This window comes from Cucurbitaria berberidis (genome assembly GCF_010015615.1).
Source record: "Cucurbitaria berberidis CBS 394.84 unplaced genomic scaffold K460scaffold_6, whole genome shotgun sequence".
Lineage (NCBI taxonomy): Eukaryota > Fungi > Ascomycota > Dothideomycetes > Pleosporales > Cucurbitariaceae > Cucurbitaria > Cucurbitaria berberidis.
The window spans coordinates 63745-84704 of NW_024468940.1; the positions used below are offsets into that span (position 1 = coordinate 63745).

At 32.7% G+C, this 20960-nt stretch overlaps 1 protein-coding gene across 1 annotated transcript; it reads right to left on the reverse strand.

The window, feature by feature from the left end:
- Window positions 1-2718: 2718 nt before the first annotated feature.
- K460DRAFT_294874 (uncharacterized protein) lies at window positions 2719-2886 on the reverse strand (the record flags this gene model as incomplete). The annotated part of the gene is made up of 1 exon (XM_040929518.1): window positions 2719-2886. A coding segment is annotated over one exon (168 nt), but the record flags the coding sequence as incomplete, so codon positions are not given.
- Window positions 2887-20960: the final 18074 nt, after the last annotated feature.

The window sequence follows — 20960 nt, forward strand, 5'->3', positions numbered from 1 at the left end:
TAAATTAGTAGTATTTTTTAGGCCTAGCAAATATAGGTAGATTAGATAATAATAGGCAGTCGGCATAGATCGAGCTGCCTATTTAAAAGTTTTTAAAAACTAGTTTTTAGATATGCTACTAGCACCTAGGGCTTCTATCTTTTTTAATAGCTTACTAATAAATCTTCTCTCTTTCCTCTCTTTTTTTTAATTTTTTTGCAGCTTCTCTAACCTTTCTCTTCTGCCTGCGTAACTTTACTCTAACTTACTTTTAGTATTTATAATTGCCTCTCCTCTCCTTGTTGTCCTAAGAATATTGTTTTGTAAAATCTTATTAATAGCTTTTTAGGGCGCATTGTTAGACCTTTAATTTAGAATATATAAACCTATTAGAATATAGCCCTTTAGCAAAGGCTTGTTATCTTTAGACAATAAGGTTTTAGTATCTATAATAAGAAGTATTAGTAGTAGTAGTTTTTTAAGTGCTTATAGAGTGCTTAAGATTAGCGTTACTATTTAAAACCCTTTAGTTTCTAAATACAACTTTAGTCTTCCTGCTAAAATCTTAGCTTTAAGCGTTTTTAGCATTTCCTTAAACTTTTTTAGCCTATTAGCTTAAGTAGTACTTACAAATACTACTCTATTTAGATCTTTAAGCTAATAATAGCCCTTATCTAGGTTTATAGTGCTTATCTAGTAGGGTTCTAGCTACCTCTTAGTAAGCTTTTAATTTAAGCTCTTATTAATAGCTTTTATTGCATTTTAGATTAATACTAACTTGCTTTTTTGTAAAGCAATTAGCACCTCTCTTTTTTTATTTTAACTCTTAGTTGCCTTTCTGCGAAGCCTTTTTGTACAATTAACTGCTTCTTCTAAGTTTTCCTGCTAAAATTATAGCTAGGTAGCTTAAACTGCAAGCAAATTAGCATAACTCTCTATTGCTAACTATAGTAGACTCTGCTAAGTAGGTACTATAAGTTCTATTAAAAGTACAGGGTTCTAGCTAAGAACTAGTTGCGCAGGAGAATATTTAAGAGGACGTTGCAGTAATATACGCTTAGCTTAGGTAACTACTACTAAATTGTTTACCTAAAGGCTAGTTAGCTTTGCTAAAGCATAAATATAGCTCTAATATCCCCTTTTAATAAGTCTTTAAGCTTTTAAATTATACGTAGAGGCTTATATGTAGTAGATTCTAAAAAGAGTAGTAAGCGCTTTAACTACTAACTTATTCTTAGTGCCTCTATTAATAGAGAGCTTTAGTAGTACTCCCTATCTACAGCAGATTTCTTTAAAAATAAATTAGGCTATAGTTTCTAAGTTTGTAGTGCAAACTGCACAAGCTTTAGGCTATTCTAAGAAGTATTTGCAGGCGATTAATAAGTAAGTCTTCCCTTTAACTTTTAGTATAAACGTAATATTAATAGTCTACTATACTTATAATACTTAAGAGTATGTTGTGTTAAGCTCTGCTTCCCTTTTAGCTCTTCTAATTAACTAATATTCTTTACAAAGGCTGAGTTGTTTTGCTACTTACTAATATATTCTTTTTTACTAGTATTGCTAGTTAATTGCTCTAAACGTAGTCTAAATACCCTTGTATCCTAGTTGCTTATGCATTTCTTAGATTAGCGCTGCTTGCGTTTTAGGCCTGTTAAGCACCCTTTAAGCTAGCATCGCCTTAGTAGCTTTCCTAAATAAATACTTTTTTTAAACAAAGAAGCAGGTTACCTTTTTAGTCTAGGCTTAGAGTATTTTGCCTTGTAGGCGAGTTAGGCGTTCTAGTATCTAGAAGAAGACTACTATTTTTTCTAAGTTTTTATTATACTCCTTAACTAAGTATTATAGTTTAACTAAGCTCTTAGCTATATAAACTTCTTTATGCTTCTCTAGAATTTAATTAATAAAGGGCTCTAGGTTGTCTTTATTCTCTAAAGAGAGCTTCTAGTCTTCTAGTTAAGGATACTTTAAAAGTGCATTAGAGATAATATTTTTCTTGCCTAGTACATAGACAATATTAAAGTCCTACTAAAGGATTGTTGCAAGCTATTAGTTTATTACAGAGCTAGGAAGGTTTAATAAGGATTAGTTTAATTAAGCAATTAAGACTTTTGCATCTGTTTTAACAATAAATTAGTAGCTATATAGATAGGACTAAAACGCTTTTAGCGCCTAAACTAGAGCTTTGCACTCTAGCTTTGTTAAATACTATTAGAATTCTGCTTCTAACTACAAGGTACTATTGAACTTAATTAAGTATTACTATTTATTAGCTCTAACTTGCTCTAGGTGCGCTCCTCTACCTATATTTAAAGTATTTACTCTAAGGTATATTGCTCCTCTTTTATAGTCTATTACTACTAGCGCAGGAGGCTAAGTAATTGCGCCTTTAATTAACTGCATTGCTTTTCTCTAGCTCTTTCCCTAGCTCTATTTAGCGTTCTTTTAGAGTAACTTAAAAAGTAGCTCGGCTTTTAGAGAGAAATAGAAGATCTACTACTAATAATATACTGCAATTCTAATAAACTGTTAAACCTCTTTTACTATTTAGTATTTAGGCTAGTTTAGTATTTTTAAGACCTTGTTATTGCTAGGATATTAACCTTGCTAGTCTACTTTATATCTAACTATAATTATTTTTAATACTCTCTACTAAGACTTTATAGCTAACACTATTGCCTTAGCTTAGGCTATGTTAATAAGCATTTAGTCTACTTACTATATATACTTAAAAACAAATTAATAAATCCTATCTAATACTTCTTTATTGTTGTACTTTAACTTTAGGCTAGCTACCTCTATATTATCTATAAAGAGCGCTGTATCTAAGAAGTAGTCCTTAAGGATTTTTATAATAGTGCGAATAAATACAGCAACTAAGTTTGTAGCTCCTTGCGGCAAGGTACACTACTTTATAAGCCTAATTAAAGTCTAGAATGCTATAATATCTCAGCTAGCTAAGTGTAATTTAATCTAGTTATATCCTAAGAATAAGTTAAAGTACAAATATATTGCCTTTCTAGCAAATCTTTCTAAAAACTTGTTAGCAGAAAACAGAATGTACGCATCTCTTTTAGTAATAGTATTATATTACTAGGCATTATTAATTAACTAAAAGTCTGTTGCTTTAGTAGGATTCTTAACCTTAGGCACTAGAAAATATAGATTTCTATACTAGCTATTGCTGCGCTTAAGTGTCCCTTAGTTTAGCCTTATTCTTATTATGTTAATAATAATTAGTTTAAGCTTTCTAGGGCACTAGAAGCCCTTTACCTGCTACGCTTTATAAGGTACAGTTTAAATCTTATATAATAGCTAAACATCCTAATATATTATTAATATGTCCTTAAAGTCCTAAGCTAGCGCATCTTCTTGCTAAAATATTAGACTTTAGAATAGCTAAACTTTATTTAGCAGCAGGTCTTCTCCTATATTTATTTTTACTAGCTATTTAGCTGTTAACTAATGCCCCCGCAGGAAGCTTGCTGTCTTTTTTCTAAAAATATAGTTATATAAACCTAGGTCTAGGCCCTTTAATAATGCTCTTTTAATATACTGCGCAATAGCTTTTTCTTTCTAATCTTCTCTTCTAAGCTCTATTAGCTAATCTAGTTAGGGTATATTAATAGGCTAAACCTTATCGCCTACTTTTTTGTATAGAGTATTTACTTCCCCTAAACTCTTCCTACCTCTTAATTAGCGCTACTTTTAACTTTTTAGTTCTTTAAAAAACTCTTAAAAGTCTTCCTCTATTTCTCTATACTCTTTACTAACATTTTTAGTTTTAAAGAGATTTTAATACTCTTAAATCTAGATTTCTAGGCAATTTTTTATTAAGTATACTTTCCTAGTAGGTATACTCTCTACTCTTTTCTCTTCTCGTCAATCGCAATTAAATTAGCTATTAGAGCTAGATCGCACCCTATAAATAAGACTTCTTTCTACTTATTAAGGGACCTAATATAACATATAGTGCAGCTAAAAGTGTTAAAGTAGATTTAGAGCTGGGCAGCTAAATACTAAAGAGTACTAAGTAGAATTGCCCTTTTTAACTTTTGTACTACCCGAAAATGCGTTAAGATTAGTATTTTACTAACTATAATTAGCACTTTATATGCAGTACTAACAAAGGGGTCTATACTTCTATTTGCAGTAATTATTCTTTGCTAAAGCTTAATTAGTAGCCCTTCTTAGTTAAGTTCGGTAATGTACACATTAAGAGCTCTTATAGTAGATAGTTTTATTATATTTAGCTGCAAGCCTGTGTTAATTAGGGCTTAACCTATGCCTCTATATAGGGATATCTAACACGTAGGGAGCTAACCTTTAATTAATAGCCTGCGGTATTAGCTTTTAATTTTTAGTTAAAAGTTAGATAGTAGCTGCGACTGCTTTTTAACATATTTATCTTCTTTATCCTCTACTTTATAACTCTAGAAGTTATAAATCTTATTTGCCTTCTTAGTACTCTTTAATAGCTCTTGCTATTTACAACTAAGCTTTAGGCATAGCTGTTTAAGTACTTCTTTAGTAATTACTTCTCTAAATCCTTTTCTACTCTTAATCGCAAAGGTTTCTCCTAAGCTTAATCCCTAGTTAAATATTTTCTAGAAACTCTTCTTTATTAACTCTTTTTTTTTAATATTTATAGTTTCCCCTAAACTATGCTTAGGAGTTTAGAATCTAACAATAGGTTTTTGCAAATTCTTAATAGCCTTGCTAATAGCTACTACTATAGCTAAAGTAGCTAGTAGATTTACTTGTTAAAGTCCTCTTACTTTCTAATTAAGTATTGCTTAAGCTATTACATTTAGAGACGTGTTCCGCGCTATAGTTACTAAGTTTTTAGTAGTTAGTATCTAAATCTGCTACAATTTCCTCTATGCCTTTATTACAGGCGGCAGAAAAGTCTCTAGGCCTATAGTTGCACTCTAACTATCCTTTATAGTTAGTAGAGTTATATTTGCTCTAAGGCGTTCTTGTAATAGGTCTACTTAGGCATCCTCTATCTGCACTTTAGGTACTTCTATAATAGGCCTATATTAGAGGAGCTTATCTTCTAAATCCTCCTTAACTAACAGGAGAATTTAGTTATATAGCTTACTGCTTTTTATCTTTAGAGCTATAACTACTATTAGCTTCTTCCTAGTAACTTAATTATTCTTCTAATACTACTCTGCTATAGTTTTTTAGACTCTTTTATTCCTTGTTTCTACTTTGTACAAACTAGGCTTAGTATTATATACTTCTCTAGTTTATAATACTGTCTCTAGAAATATTGCAGCTTTCTAAAGTGCTATTGTCTGCTAAACTAGCGCACCTCTATTATTATCTGCTTTAACGTTGTAGCTCTCCCTACTAGCTAAAGGGCAGGTAACTTTAATTGCCTTTCTATTAGCTCTAAATTAGCTTAAAAGAATAGACCTAATAGGCCTCTTTAGCTACTTATTAGTAACCTAGAATTAGTCTTTTAGTAACTGCAGCACCTACTGCAATATCTTGCTGTTAAAAGCTCTTAGAGCAAACCCTCTGCCTAGGAAGATACTCTATATATTAGTTAAATAAAGTTTAAAATAGTATTTAGCCTAGGCCTAGCTACCTAGTGTCTTCTTAGATTTAGTATAAAACTACTAATTCTCTTTTAGCAATCCTAAGTTAGGGCAATTTGCTATTATATGTCCCTCTTTTCTATAGCAGCAACACTTTATTGTAGTCTGCTCCCTGCTTCCTACTATTACAACTCTAGCTTAGGGATTAACTGTAAGTAGGTAAATAAACTAAAAGCTTCTATTATTCCTCTTAAAAGGCCCTTGCAATTTTCGCTGCAGTTTAAGCACTAGCTACTTATAAGCTTCTACATAGTTCTTGCTTAACACTAATACTTTCTTTATATTTAGATTATTATTTGCAAAGAAGTTAAACTTATTTATAGTAAGTATTAGCCCTTTAAAGCCCTAGATAAAATTAGCTACAGCAGGATTAACTCTTACTCTAATTAGCTTTGCGGGTGTAAGTAAGTAGAAAATACCTAGTACAGTAGCCTTTAAAACTACTTTAATTAGAGGTATTAGTTCTTCTAGAATCTTTGCATCCTTTTAGGCTAGCACCCTACTTACTGCGCTGTAATTAGTAGTAAGAGTATTTAGTCTTTCCTCCTGCTCTTAGTGCTCCCAAACAAACTCGTAAATTTTCTTAATTTTAAAAGTTAATATATTTTTAAACTAAGGACAATCCTCCTTTAATATATAGTGTATTACCCTATCTATATCCTCTTAGGCTAGTCTTTAAAAGAAGAAATAGCCCTTCTTAATTTCTGCGACCTGTCCTTAGAGCTAAGCTGCTAGAAAGTACGTAACAAAGTTCTAATAGTACTTAATAATCTTAACTATAAGCTAGCGCTTCTAAACCTTGCTTATATAACTCTTAATAAAGGCTTAGGTGCTTTTTTTTTAGCTCTTATCTTAGCCTGCATAAAGACTCTGCAACTCCTACTAGTATTTAGCCTAGCTCTTCTTCTTATCCTTATAACTTAGAAGCCTTTAGATAAATACTTTATATTAAGTTTTACAAAAGTATAAAAGCTGCATTTTTTAAGTACTCTTGCTCTATAACACCTAATTAGCTTCGAAGTTGTATTCCTCTAGAAACTCTGTAATATTATGCCCTTTAAACTTCGGCGCATTTATATTAGTAGGCTTAAACTAGCCCCTATACTTAAAACTTATTTCCTGCAAAGAATGCGACGGAGTATTAGTACTAACTATATTATTTGCTTTAAATAATTAACTTGCCTTAAGTTGTTAGGGGTTTTAATAATATATTAGCAATAAAATAGACTTTACTGTTTTATCTTTTAAATATAGATTGTAATTATAATTTTAGCTTTGCGCAAAATACTTAAGTAAATTAAAGTAATTACTAATAGCTTCTTAAACAGGACCGCCTTAAATCCTTATAGTAGTAGTATTTCCTACTTCTTACTTAAGTAAAGTATTTCCCTTATACTATGCGCTAATTACTGCCTTAAATAACAAGCCGCCTTAGCTAGGAGCGTTAACTAATACTTATTTAGGAATTAGTTTTGCAAGGGATACTTTCTAGATTTTTTTTTAAAGTATAGTTGTAAGCAAGTTGCTGCAAGCTTTTTATAGGAACTTGCTCTGCCCTTACTGCATAGAAAGCCCTTAAATAAGGGGTAACTGCTTTAGCTACTACCTTAACAAGTTTTTGGGGTTAGCTTAATGCCTAACTCTGCTTAACTCTAAGTACTAATAATTTTGTACTAAAGTTTTCCTGCTTTAGGATCCTTTAGTTTCCTTATAAATCTATTTCTTTTTCCTATTCTACTAATAGACTGTTGTGCGCCCCCTAGTTAGATTACTAAAAATATAGCATACTACAATGCGCATTTGAATAGAGGAGGCAGGCATTAACTTATAGTTAGTAAGACGTACAATTTGTATTTCTAGTATTTTATTATAAGCTAGTATTAGTGCTTTCTTCCTTCTCTACTTATCTAAACTACAATATAGCCTTGCTGCTAAGGATATCTATTATATACTAACTTACTATACTACAATAGCAAGAAACAACATCTGCTGCAGCTGCAAAAAAACCTTTTTTAAAATGCCTGTTTAGAGCTTAAGTTCTGCTTTAGCTATAATATAGGCGTTAAACTTAGCGCGCAGGTAGATAGCGCAGTATTACTACTTAATAGCAAAGCCTACCCCTATCTGCTTTGTATTTTCTATTTATAGGTAGTAGTAACGTGCCCTTTAGTTAGAGCTCCTATATAAGTATTAGGCCTAGAGTACGCGTAGCGTGTCTAGGATAGTAGTTTAGTATGCCTAAAATAGGGAAAGCTTTATATGCTGCTACTGCTAATAGCAAAGCATTAGCTATAAATTGCAAATAGCTTTAGAATTCTCTATAGTAGTTGCACGGCGTATAGCTTCTATAACTATTGCCTTGCTTACTTCTCTAGCTTCTAGTTACTTACTAGCAAATACAAGCTAGGTAAACTACTTATTACTAAATTAGTTTTTCTTGCGCTCTTGGCGCTCTGCTTTTTGCAAATTATACTAGGCGTTACGCTAGAATTGCTTAGCTTCCTGCTATTATTTAAGTAGCAGATAGCAACTATAGTTTTTAAATAATAGCCTACTTGTACGCTTGCGCTTTTTAAAAGCAGGAAATTTATTACTATTACTCTTCCTATTACTGTTACCCTCCCTATAGCCCTTCTTTTTATTAACTTCTAGCTTATTTAGCTTAGCTAAGTTGTCCTCCTTAGCAGTTTTTTGTCCTTGTTTCTGCAACTGCTAGAAGTATTAAAAGATAGCTTTCTTCGACGTAGCTTCGCTGCAAATCTAATCTAGCGCTAGCTAGAAATAGCAGGCTAGGAAAATTAATGCGCTTAGGTTTCTAGGGTTCTTTAGCTATACTGCACGCTAGTCGCCTACTTGCTTAGCTGCAGAGGTAACTAGTTACTTATTTTTAAGCATATAGCTAGGTTGTCCTTTTCTTATACAAGAGTAGTATAGCGCAGTATATAAAAGTATATTAGTTATATAAAGGCTTAGTATAGAGAAAATAAGAAGAGACAGAGCTTCCCTTTCCCTTAAGCATTTTTTTAAAATTTCTAGGACATATAACTAGCGCGTATTAGCGCTAGAGTAGCGTATAGTATTTAACTATAAAAACTACTATAGTATTAAATACTTCCTATCCTTTATATATAGTATAGCAGCTACTTATATTAGAGCTAGGCTAACTAGCAAAAGCAAAATACTAAAGCTAGCTATCTTGCTTTTTATGCAACAGGAAAGGTATAAAGTATCTAGTACTATAGAATATATTTAGAAGCAGTTTAGCGCTAGTATAGGGGACTGCATATTATCTAAACGTAGCTAAGCAGGGGTAGCTAGCCTCTATATTGCAAAAAGTTGCACTACTTTTTTTAAGCCTGCTTCTGCGCACTACTAAACGCATAGCTATAAAATTATATACGCCTTAGCAGGACAGTGTAACAAATACTATATAGTTAGTTTTGTTTTTTTATTTTATTATTTAAGAGTTGCAGTAGCGTTTGCATAGTCTATTTGCGTATTAGGATATAAGGGGAAAAAAACTAAAAAATGTACAAACGTTATTAAAACTGCGCTCTATGCTGCCCTTATTAGCTATAGCTACTTAGCACGGCCTGCTGCAAATACACATTTCTAAGTACTTTTATATACATAATATAGCTATAAGTTTACCTATAGGTAGACTAGAATGCAATTTAACGTAAACATTATATTCTAAGACAGCTTATCTAAAATACAGCTAGCGCGTAAAAAAGGGCCTACGTAATTGCAGACGCAATATAAATAAGTAAGTAGGATATATAAAAAAGAAGCTAACTTGTAGAAAAAAAGAAGATAGTTTCTACTACTACTTTTTTCTAGCAACTAATATCTACGTGCTTAACTTCTGCCTTTTTTTTATATTTATTTCCTGCTCCCCTTTTTTTGCATATTACTAGTTGTCCCTTACTATAGGTACGTAGCCCCCTCTGCTTAGTAGCTACTTAGGTACTAATATAAAATAGACAGCACATTGCTCTGCAGTAGCTAGAATAAAGTTTAGCTTAAACGCTAGTTTGTAGCTATGCAGTAGTAGGACTTTACTACTTTTAATACTAATGTAGAGGCACTAAAGTAGTAATATAACTTCTTCTCTAATATTAATCTAGATGCTATAGATATAGGCAGCAAGACTTTATTTACTATATATAATAAAAAGGACAATACTAGCGCCGAGACCTTATTTAATATGCTAGAAGAAGCTAATAATAAAGCTATAGTACTAGGCCTAGCTATAGAGCAAGGACTGCGCCTACTAACTAAAGCAGGCTACTAGAAAGGTAATACTACGCCCTGCAAAATTCTAGTATATATTCCCCTAAAAGCAAACTAACGCAGTATGCTAGTTTGCACGTTATATTATTATATGCAAGCCTACCTATTATAGGCAAAAACTACTAAGTACTAGTGCTTATAAAATACAGATTCTAATCTATACGCTATTTCTGCGCTAAAATACTAGTTAGCTAGGGCTATTTAGGAGGCGTATAGCGGCAGTACACTCTAGGATGCCTAAAACTAAACTCTTTTTAACTAGCCTATCCCCCCTATTGCGCACGTGCAAGTGCTATCTGCCTACTACTATAGGTATAAAAGCTGCACTTTAGAGTATATAAAACTATTTACTGCTTATAACTGCGCGCGCACAAACGCCTAGCGTAAATATTAACGCACTAAGTATAGCTATTTAGAGTTTAACCTAGTTAGCTAGCTACTTATAGTAACTGCCCTAGTTACTTAGGCAGAGAATAATAGTAAAGGGAATAAGCTCTAGGGACTGCTTGTGCGCGTATAGCAACTCTTTAAAAAGCAGCCCTACTATTAGGTTATTAAAGTTTTAGAGGAAGCTGCCCTAGTTAATGTAGTAAGTCTAACTGCTTAGGCTACTACTTTTAAGTAGGCGTTTAGGCAGCTTGCAGATATTAAAGTAGAAAAAAACTAGTAGCGCATAGTGTCTATTGCTAGGCTAGCTAAGTACTAAGTTAATTACTAAATACGCAAGGCAGGCTTCTCTATACGCTTTAAAAAATATAACTAGAATAAAGCAAGGATAATTGCAGATAGGCCTAATTTAGTAGAGCTAGAAGTGCCTGCAGCTGTATAGGAGTTAATTAAGTCCCTACTACTTAAAAGCTATAATACTATAGCTAAAGCAGGTACTTACCTACGCGAAGTTAGCAACTGTGTCTAATCTAAACTGCAACTACTAAAGCTGTAAACGCTCTATACTACTACTACTTTAGCGCAGGACTACGCGCGCACTTTATAGTAGTATATAGCTTTTTTTACGCGCACCTAGCTTAATTACAAGGCTAAAGCTGCAGTGCCTTACTACTATATTAATAGGCCTGTCTAGACAGTATAGGACTAACTGCACAAATACCTAGCTAAAGGCAAAGCTATAGTAGACCCGGCTAATATAGGCAAGAACTAGCTTATAGAGTTAGAATAACTAACCCTAGTACTACTACTACGCCTGTTGCAATAGCGCACTACTATTAATAAAGCTAAAAAGCTACCCTTTATTATTGCTTTAATAGTGCTAAGTATTATGCTAGGTAAAAGCTACTTCTAGCAGGCAGGTAAGTATTTGCGCACGCTAGCTAGCTTTAGTAAAATAGCCTAGTGCGCAGTAATAAAGTATGTGCTAGATAAAAAGCTAAATCTAGAAAGTATAGTAAAAAACTACCTAGTACGTAGGGCAAATTATATAATAAACTAAGTAAGCAGGCTTAAGGCCTTTGCAAAAAAAGTAGATAAGCTAATACCTTAAATAAAGAAGTTAACGTAGGTACTAAATACAAAAAAGATCCTATATAGCAAACATTGCCTTAGCCTATTAGATGCTAGAGTAATTATTTATTCTGCCCTAGCTAAGCAAGCGCGTGTGCTTTATATAGACTTCTTTTTTATTACTTCTATAGCTAAGCTGCCCTCTATCCTATAAACGCAGCTAGTAGATTGTCTTAACGCTACGCCTAGTAGAAGCTATTAGTTAGACCTAGCTAACTAGGCTGCACTGCAGGTAGGTAAGTACTAGCTAAAGAACTATATAGCAAAAATGCAAGCTAAGCGCTTCTTTATACTAGAGCGCAGGGCTTAGCTTTAATAGCGCGCTATTCTCGCCTTTAGCTAGGCTATAAACGCCTAGTAGGAGTAGGGCTTACCGCTTAGCGCATAGGGCGTAGAGATACTTATTTAGGGTACTTTATTAACGCAGTACTACTAGCGCAATAGTAATAATAGAAAAGAGAAGCGCAACTTTATTGTCTAAAATAGTTATTTAACCCTGCTTAGCAGGCATACTAAAGCTACCTAGGCAGGGGCAGAGGCGCTTATGCACGTCCTGCCTACTAAAATTGCAAACTTATAGGGCTAGTATATCTAGCTCGTCCTACTTTTCTAAAATACTGTCTACTAGTACAGCCCTAACTAAAAAAAAGACTAAGAGTTCTTCTTTCCTGCCTTTTAGGGATAGCCTGCGTCTGCTTAAGTGTCCTACGCATTAAAATATACTTTATTGCAAATTATACAGCTAAGCTTTATTTTCTAATTAAGTTAGTAAATATACCTTAGCCTTGCGCGTAAATTTGTCCCCTATAACCTATAGAATAGAGTGCTAGGGCTTTATCTTAATATTATAGCGACGGGACAGGACTAAAGGTAAGGGTAGATAGCTAGCGCTAAGGCTGCCTACGCGAACTAAGATCTACTATAGAAGTATAGGAATAACTACTATAATAACAATAATAATAATAAAAGTAGGTAGGAAAATAACTCTAAAGTAAGTGCAGATAAATATAATTACTTTAAGGGCCTGCGCGCGTATATGCAAAGCTGCAGTGCTATTAAAATACAAATAAGCTATTCTACTAAACTAGGCATATTAATGTATAGAGGGGACGCGCAGGCTATTCCTAGTATAAATAAACTAGTACTTACGTTCTAGAGTACTATAAGTAACTATTAGCACTAGGTACTTTGCTTTCTTTCTGCCCTAGAAAAAAAGTTAGCCCTATTAATAAGAGGGGCAATGTTAACCTAGAAAAGGCCGCGCCTGCTTATTAAGCAGAAAGGACAAAAAATAAAGCAAGCGCAATAGTTACTTACTATAGCTAATAGCTATAATAGGGAGCAGGTACTAATTTAAAAGGAAGAAGTACTGCGCGTGCTCTGCTACTTAGTTAATAATAGCTATGCTAAGTTTCGCAGCAACTAGTAGCTAGCTATAAAAGCTATAGTAAATTGCACTAGCAACTTGCTACTGTTAGTAGAACTTACTAGTAGTAGTAAGAGTGCTGTTTTTATGCTGCTAGCTATAATAAAAGGCGCTAGCATAACAGTAGTTGTAGTGCCTTTTATAGCCCTGCGCAAGAATATCCTATATTACTATAAGTTTAAAATATGCTGCGCGGAGTAGCACAGGAATTAAAACTCTAACTTTAGCTAGTACTAAAATGCTAACCTAATTCTTATTACTATAGAATATATTGCTTAGGACAGCTTTAAAGGGCTGCTTAATATACTAAATAGTACAGGTTGCCTAAACTATATTATTTTAAATAAAGTATACCTTCTGCTTACTACGCATAGCTAGCGTATAGTAGTAGACTATTACTACTTCCTAGCTACTTTTAGGGTCCTACTTGTTATACTTACTGCAACCCTTCCTGTATCCTAGAAGGCGCTGCTATTTAATAGTATAAATATAAACTACTTATTTTTCTACGTATTGCGCTCTAGTACTATTTATATAAATATAGCGTATTATATTACGCACTTAGGCTAGGCTATTAGTAAAAGCACTATAAAATGCACTATAAATAATATAGGTACTTTTGTCTAACTCTATTGCGCTACTTTCCCTACTGCCTAGTAGAAAACTATAGTCTACCTAAATAACAAGCAGAATATAACAAAACTAGCAGCCTACTTCTGCAATAGCTTAGTATACTATACTAGTATAGAAAGCAGAGCTAAAATACTCTAGTTTTTTTAGGAAGCTAATAATAGTATTTTTTTCTACACTTTAGCTGCAAACTATAGTATTAACGTGCGCGATGTAGACAATGTTATCTACGCTAGTATTTCTAATAGTTTACTAATTTACTTGCAAAAATTAGGCTATACTAGTTAAAATAGCTACTTAGCTATAGTAGTTTTTTTTATTAGGCTAGGCATATAGGCGTTTGTGCCTAAAAGCAAGTTAGAACAGAAAAACTACAAGGTATTATTCTAGTATACGCAAATTAGAGTGCTAATACACAAGGCACTTTGCTGTTAGATATATATTAATGCCTATATAAATAGGGACTATAGTCGCCTTAGCTATAGGCTAGAGGCTAAAAAAAAGCTATACAATATATATGCTTCCTAAAAAGAATAGGGGCTAGATTATAGCAGTAAGGCCGCGTAGTATACCCTAGTAAACTAAAGTAGTAGCAAAAGCATAATAGTAAACTGCAGCTATATAAGTAGTATTGTTACTGCAACGCCTCTACCTATGTACAAGTTTTTAGTTAGCAGCTCTATGCGCGTAGTTTACTCTACGCCTATAATAGCTACTTTTTAAAGCTAAATAGGAGCTTTTTCTACAACAAGCTTGTTTATAAGTAGTTTTAATTTTAATTTTGTATTTAGTAGTCCTTCTGCGCAGCGCTGCTAAACCCTAGTAGTTTAAATATAACTTTTTCTCTATTTTATAAGCGCAAACTAGCAAGCTAAGTGCATATTATAGCGTGCTATTTAGAGTAATAATAGTAGTGCTTACCTAAGCCTGTTAGAGCAAATCTAGTTAACTCTATTATTCTAGAAGTAGAACTATTAAGCGTATATTTTCTTAGGCGAGGACGCCTACTACACTAACAACAATTGCATAGGGGTAGACAAAGTATACTCCTAGGTTAAGCAGGGCATAGCAATTTATATAAGCCTTTAGTAAAAATGTGACGCTTATTCTTGTTACTATACGTGCAAAGTGCCTAGAATTTTCTACTAAATAGGCCTATAATGCACAAAGAAGTAGATACATTATATTGTTAATAAATAGTTAGTTTATATATAGCACCCTGCGTTTGCAGCTTAGTACTGTTTCTATCTACAACAAAATAAGTTGCTAAATAAGAATAAAAATACTTAGCTTTGCTACTTAGGCAAGAAACTTAGGGCAGGAGCATAGCTAGAAAATATAGAACTAATAACCCTAGTAAATTTACTAGTGCAAATAACAGAAAACTTCTTTATGCATCCTAGTTTTGTAAAACTAGGGTTATTAGAAAGGGCTATAACTTAGGGCAACGCTAAGTAGTTAAGCTTTAAATAGTATAGTAATTATTAAGTCTTCTTACTTTTTTGTGTGCACTATATTGCTATATTGTACTATACTTTGTACGTATTTCTAAAATAGGATAAGTAGTAGTAATTGTTGTAGGTTGCGCATCTATAGTCTGTTTGTTACTCTAGAAGTTAGATATAGCTATACTTTATTATAGAGTGCATAGTTAGGAAGTAAAAGAGATAGAGAATAATAAAATATAGTTTCTAATACTGTTAGGTGCCTGTGCGCGCAGTATTAGGGACTGCAAGGCTTACTTTACTAAAATAGAACTAGCCTATATAATATAGATATAGCAAGATAAGGTATATAAAACAAGAAAAAAAAGACGCAGATTTAGCTCTATATCCTTCTTTCTGCATCTCTGCCTGTCTATTCTATAATTAAACGCCCCTTCCCCTTTACTATAATGCTACTTACTATATTACCTATTCTAGGCTTTTATAAACTTATTAAAGTTATTAACTTTACTCTTTTTAGCAACAAGGAGGGCTTTAATACGCCTACGCCCCCTTCCTACGTAGTGTATAAGAACCTGCTTTTGCAACTTATAATAAGTAATACTATAAAGCAAAAGCAATACAATACTCTAGACCTGTAGGGATTTACCTATTTCTACGCAAAATGTCTGCAGTATAACCTACTAGGCGCAAATAGGTATTACCTAAAAGAAGTTTTAAAACTAGTTTGCATCTTTAGCCGCGAACGCATTTTTAATATTATACTACTTAAAGTATTGCAGGTAGATAAGCTAGACAAAGCTGTTTTAAGCTCTTTTGTATAAAATATAAACTAGCTTATAGGCAGGCTTAGCTTTGCTACTATTAAGTCTACTTAAATTATAAAGCAAAAGCTCTACTCTAAAATAGAGTAGCTAATAAATTTTAGAGCAAAGGGAGCCTATTGCTAACTTTATACTTCTCTTCCCCCTAGCCCCTTCTGCTCTACGCACGGCAAACTAATGCTTTTCTTCTATACTAATAGCTTTTTGCAAATAGCTATACTATCTAGGAATTTGCAGTAAGCAGAGTAGGGTATAGTACTTTCTGCCTACAGCTAGCTGCTCTCGCATTCTTCCTATACACTTAATAATTCTGTTTTTATTATTAACTTGCTTTTTTTTACTAATTAAGATAACACGACGTTGCAATAGAGGATTCCCTTTTACTAGGAATTACTGCTATACTTCTAGTGCTTAGGCCTAAGTGTAGAGATACATGCAAGAGTGCATTATTATAACTTTAATAAGGCTTAGCAGTACAGCTTTGTGTATATAGGGTAAGGCGCTGTGCTAGCTATAGAGTAGAAGTATACTAATGCAAAATAGAAGACTAATTATAATAGAATCTAGGCTAGACAGCCTTACGCGTGCTATACAAGACCTAGGTTTTAAGCTACTTATAGACGCCTTACTAAGGGTAGAGTATTAAACTTCCTTTTTAGGAAAACTAAGTGCTAGTCTAGTAGGCTAGCTCTTTTATGCTATCTGCGGCGGAGATCTAACCTATACTTTAGAGAAATCCTCTTTTTAGCGCAATATATGTAATAGTTTTAGTATTTACTATCTATTTATATTAATAGTAGGGCTTGTATCTAATTGCAGACGTTAATATAACTTTAGTGTATACTTTCTCCCTGTAAAAAGCAAGGCATACAAAATCCTAAACAATTGTTTAGTAGATTACTTAGAAAGAGCAGCCCTTTCCTACAAGAAGCTAATTTGCGTAGAGTAGGAAAATTAAGTTATAGTATAAAGCAAGTAATAATAGCAAATAGAAAGCTAGCTCTACTTAGGGTCTTATAACCTGTCTAATATAGCATAGTTAACTTAATTTACTTATAAAAAGCGTGTTAGAAGCTACAAGTATAGTATTGTAGTTTTATTAACTTACTACTGTATAATAGTTCTATAGCTAGAGCTAGAGGCTACTAGAGAGCACTACAACCTAACTAAAATATAGCTAGGCAATAAGTTGTAAAAGTCTAGGGTGCTATTTAGTAGGCTTAGTTTTATTCTATAATAGTATACTTTTATTTCTGCCTTTAGTTACATATCTACATTATAACATTTGTTTCTTTTAATAAAAAAAGGCTTAAACACACGTAAATTACTATAACTTTTAGAGTTAACTTACTGCACTTTGCGCTATAGTGTAGCAATATACTATAGTATGCTTTATACTCTAACACGTTAATATAGTATACAGCACTTAATACTACTATATTGCAACCTACTAATGTGCTTTTATTATTGTACTTTGCACTACTTTGCAACACGTTACTGTTATATACAGTGCTTAATAGTGCTATATAGTAATGTACTAATATACTTTCTTTATATTACTTTCTATAGCTTAATGCTACCTTGCAGTAGTATGCTGCACTTAGCTCTACACTATAGTAATAGACTGTATATTGCACTACTTTGCAACTACGTACTATATATACAATACTTTATACTATTTTATAGTATAATGCAGTGCTTTACCTTACCTTACTATAGTATACTACAATTGGCGCTACTCTGCAGTAATATACTACTATAAGTTATATTAATTTACTATAATATACTCTACCTCCTACTACGTTGCTACTATGCGCTAAAGATACTATACCTAATACTAAATTTTAATACTTTACCCTGCACTACTTTACGTTACCTTGCTATACTATACTATACTTAGCGCTACTCTGCAGCAATGTACTACTGCATTATAATCCTACACAGCATTTAACCTTACTTTGCTTTACTATAGTTTACTATATATTGCTAACTGTACAGCTATGTGCTAAATCTGCTATATATTACCCTACTTTGCAATACTCTACTATAGTATACTGCGCTTAGCATTATGTATAGGGTTATACTATACTTTATACAAACGTACTACACGGGCAAATATATTACAATACTAAACCCCTATTAAAACCTGTACTGTGCATAGTAGTATAGCACTATTTAGAACTATAAAAGTAACACGTAGTAAGCTAATTTATTTAGAAACTACTTTTACTTCTTCCTAGAATATCTTTGCGCAGCGTCTACAGCGCTATTAATATAGAGTACCTGATTTAGCACGCACCCTCTTTATTACTTTTATTCTATTACTAAGTTTCTTAAACTTGTTTTAGGTTATTAGTTAAAAACTATCCTTAATAGCAATAGATTCTTTTTTCTGTACTTACTTTCTTTTATGCAATTTTCGTTATATAGCAGCTTTATTTACTACTTAAATATTAGTAAGCTTCTGCGCTATTGCAGGTTTATATAGAACTTATAAGCTTAAAGTATTTAAAGTAATACAAGAGCTATTAAATAACTTAGTTACTTGCTTTAAAAATAGAATACTTTTTAGTATTACTAAAAATTAGCTTCTTTACTCTCTAGTATATAGGCTGTTAGTAAATAGTTGTAAAGGGATAATAGCTTCTTACTAGGTATTAGTTCCTAGTAGAAAAAAGTACTTTGCACAAGGCCTACTATTTCTCCTATTTCTCTAGGCTGCAGGATCCTGCTTTTACGGACACTATTGTTCTAGAGCCTGTTATAAATTAGCTAAAAAAAAATTAATAAGTTAATATCTTAGTAAGCAGTAAAGATAAGAGGAATTTATTCTATTATTGTATATTAAAAGTGCAGTAGACAGAAAACTAAAGCTATAGAGTAGAGTAGCTATATACATGCCTTAGGAGCAGGTAACTCCTTAGTAGAAAATTAATATTTAGTACTATAAGAGAGAGAGAAAAATAAGTTATAAAGCTTTAAAGCTATTTGCAAATTGTAAAAGTAGTATTAGAATAAAATAAACAGTGTAGTGCTGCAACGCGAAATAGAATTATAGAACTAATTCTAGCTATATAATATTAATATTGCTGCTTATAGTAGTAGCAGAACAAAAAGCTTGTAATTACTATAGGAGAACAATAATATATAGTTTAAAACTATGTTTAGCAACTATCCTAACTTATTCTAGAAGGATTAATATAATTACAAACATTTCTGCACTTAAAGTAGTTTTATAGAAACTAGTAATAGCTTAACTAGGCACAGGTGCTTTAAAAATCTTCTTAACTAGCTTAAGTAGCTAACTTGCCCGCATAAAATATTAAAGCTCTAAGAGTTTATTTTAATAGTCCTTAGAACTGCGCGTAGTCTGTACTGCTAGTATTAGGGGCTATTTAGTATAGTAGTATACTATTTAGTATAGTAGCGCGTAGTGCCTAATACTGCGCGTAGTCTGTGCTACTAGTATTAAAAACTATTTAGTATAGTAGCGCGCAGTGCCTAATACTGCGCGTAGTCTATACTGCTAGTATTAGAAACTATTTAGTATAGTAGCGCGTAGTGCCTAACACTGCGCGTAGTCTATACTACTAGTATTAGAAACTATTTAGTATAATAGCGCGTAGTGCCTAATACTGCGTATAGTCTATATTACTAGTATTAGAAACTATTTAGTATAGTAGTGCGCAGTGCCTAACACTACGCGTAGTTTGTATTGCTAGTATTAGAAACTATTTAGTATAGTAGCGCATAGTGCCTAACACTGCGCGTAGTTTATATTACTAGTATTAAAAACTGTTTAGTATAGTAGTACGCAGTGCCTAACACTATATATAGTTTATATTGCTAGTATTAGAAACTATTTAGTATAGTAGCGCGCAGTGCCTAATACTACGCGTAGTCTATATTACTAGTGTTAGAGACTATTTAGTATAGTAGTGCGCAGTGCCTAACACTACGCGTAGTCTATATTGCTAGTATTAAAAGCTATTTAGTATAGTAGCGTACTATTTAGTATAGTAGCGCGTAGTGCCTAACACTGCGCGTAGTCTGTGCTACTAGTATTAGAAACTATTTAGTATAGTAGTGCGCAGTGCCTAATACTGCGCGTAGTCTATATTACTAGTATTAGGGGCTATTTAATATAGTAGCGTGTAGAAGTTAGGGCTATAGTTAGCTTATACTGCTAGTGTTAGAGCCTGCAGAAGTCCCTAACAATGTAATACTCCCTAAAGTTAGGGCTGTAGTTAGCCTATGCCGCTAGTATTAGGGCCTGCAGAAATCCCTAACAATATAATATTCTCTAAAGTTAGGGATAATAGCTTCTTACTAGGTATTAGTTTCTAGTAGAAAAAAGTACTTTATATAAGGCCTACTATTTCTCCTATTTCTCTAGGCTGCAGGATCCTGCTTTTACAGATACTATCGTTCTAGAGCCTGTTATAAATTAGCTAAAAAAAAATTAATAAGTTAATATCTTAGTAAGTAGTAAAAATAAGAGGAATTTATTCTATTATTGTATATTAAAAGTGCAGTAGACAGAAGACTAAAGCTATAGAGTAGAGTAGCTATATACATGCCTTAGGAGTAGGTAACTCCTTAGTAAAAAATTAATATTTAGTACTATAAAAAAGAGAAAAAAATAAGTTATAAAGCTTTAAAGCTATTTGCAAATTATAAAAGCAATATTAAAACAAAATAAACAGTGTAGTGCTGCAACGCGAAATAGAATTATAGAACTAATTCTAGCTATATAATATTAATATTGCTGCTTATAGTAGTAGTAGAACAAAAAGCTTGCAATTACTATAGGAGAACAATAATATATAGTTTGGAACTATGTTTAGCAACTATCCTAACTTATTCTAGAAGGATTAATGTAATTACAAATATTTCCGCACTTAAAGTAGTTTTATAGAAACTAGTAATAGCTTAACTAGGCACAGGTGCTTTAAAAATCCTTTTAACTAGCTTAAGCAGCTAACTTGCCTGTATAAAATATTAGAGTTCTAGGAGTTTATTTTAATAGTCCCTAGAACTACGCATAGTCTGTACTGCTAGTATTAGGGGCTATTTAGTATAGTAGTATACTATTTAGTATAGTAGCGCGCAGTGCCTAACACTGCGCGTAGTTTATACTGCTAGTATTAGAAACTATTTAGTATAGTAGCGCGTAGTGCCTAATACTGCGCGTAGTTTATACTACTAGTATTAGAAACTATTTAGTATAGTAGCG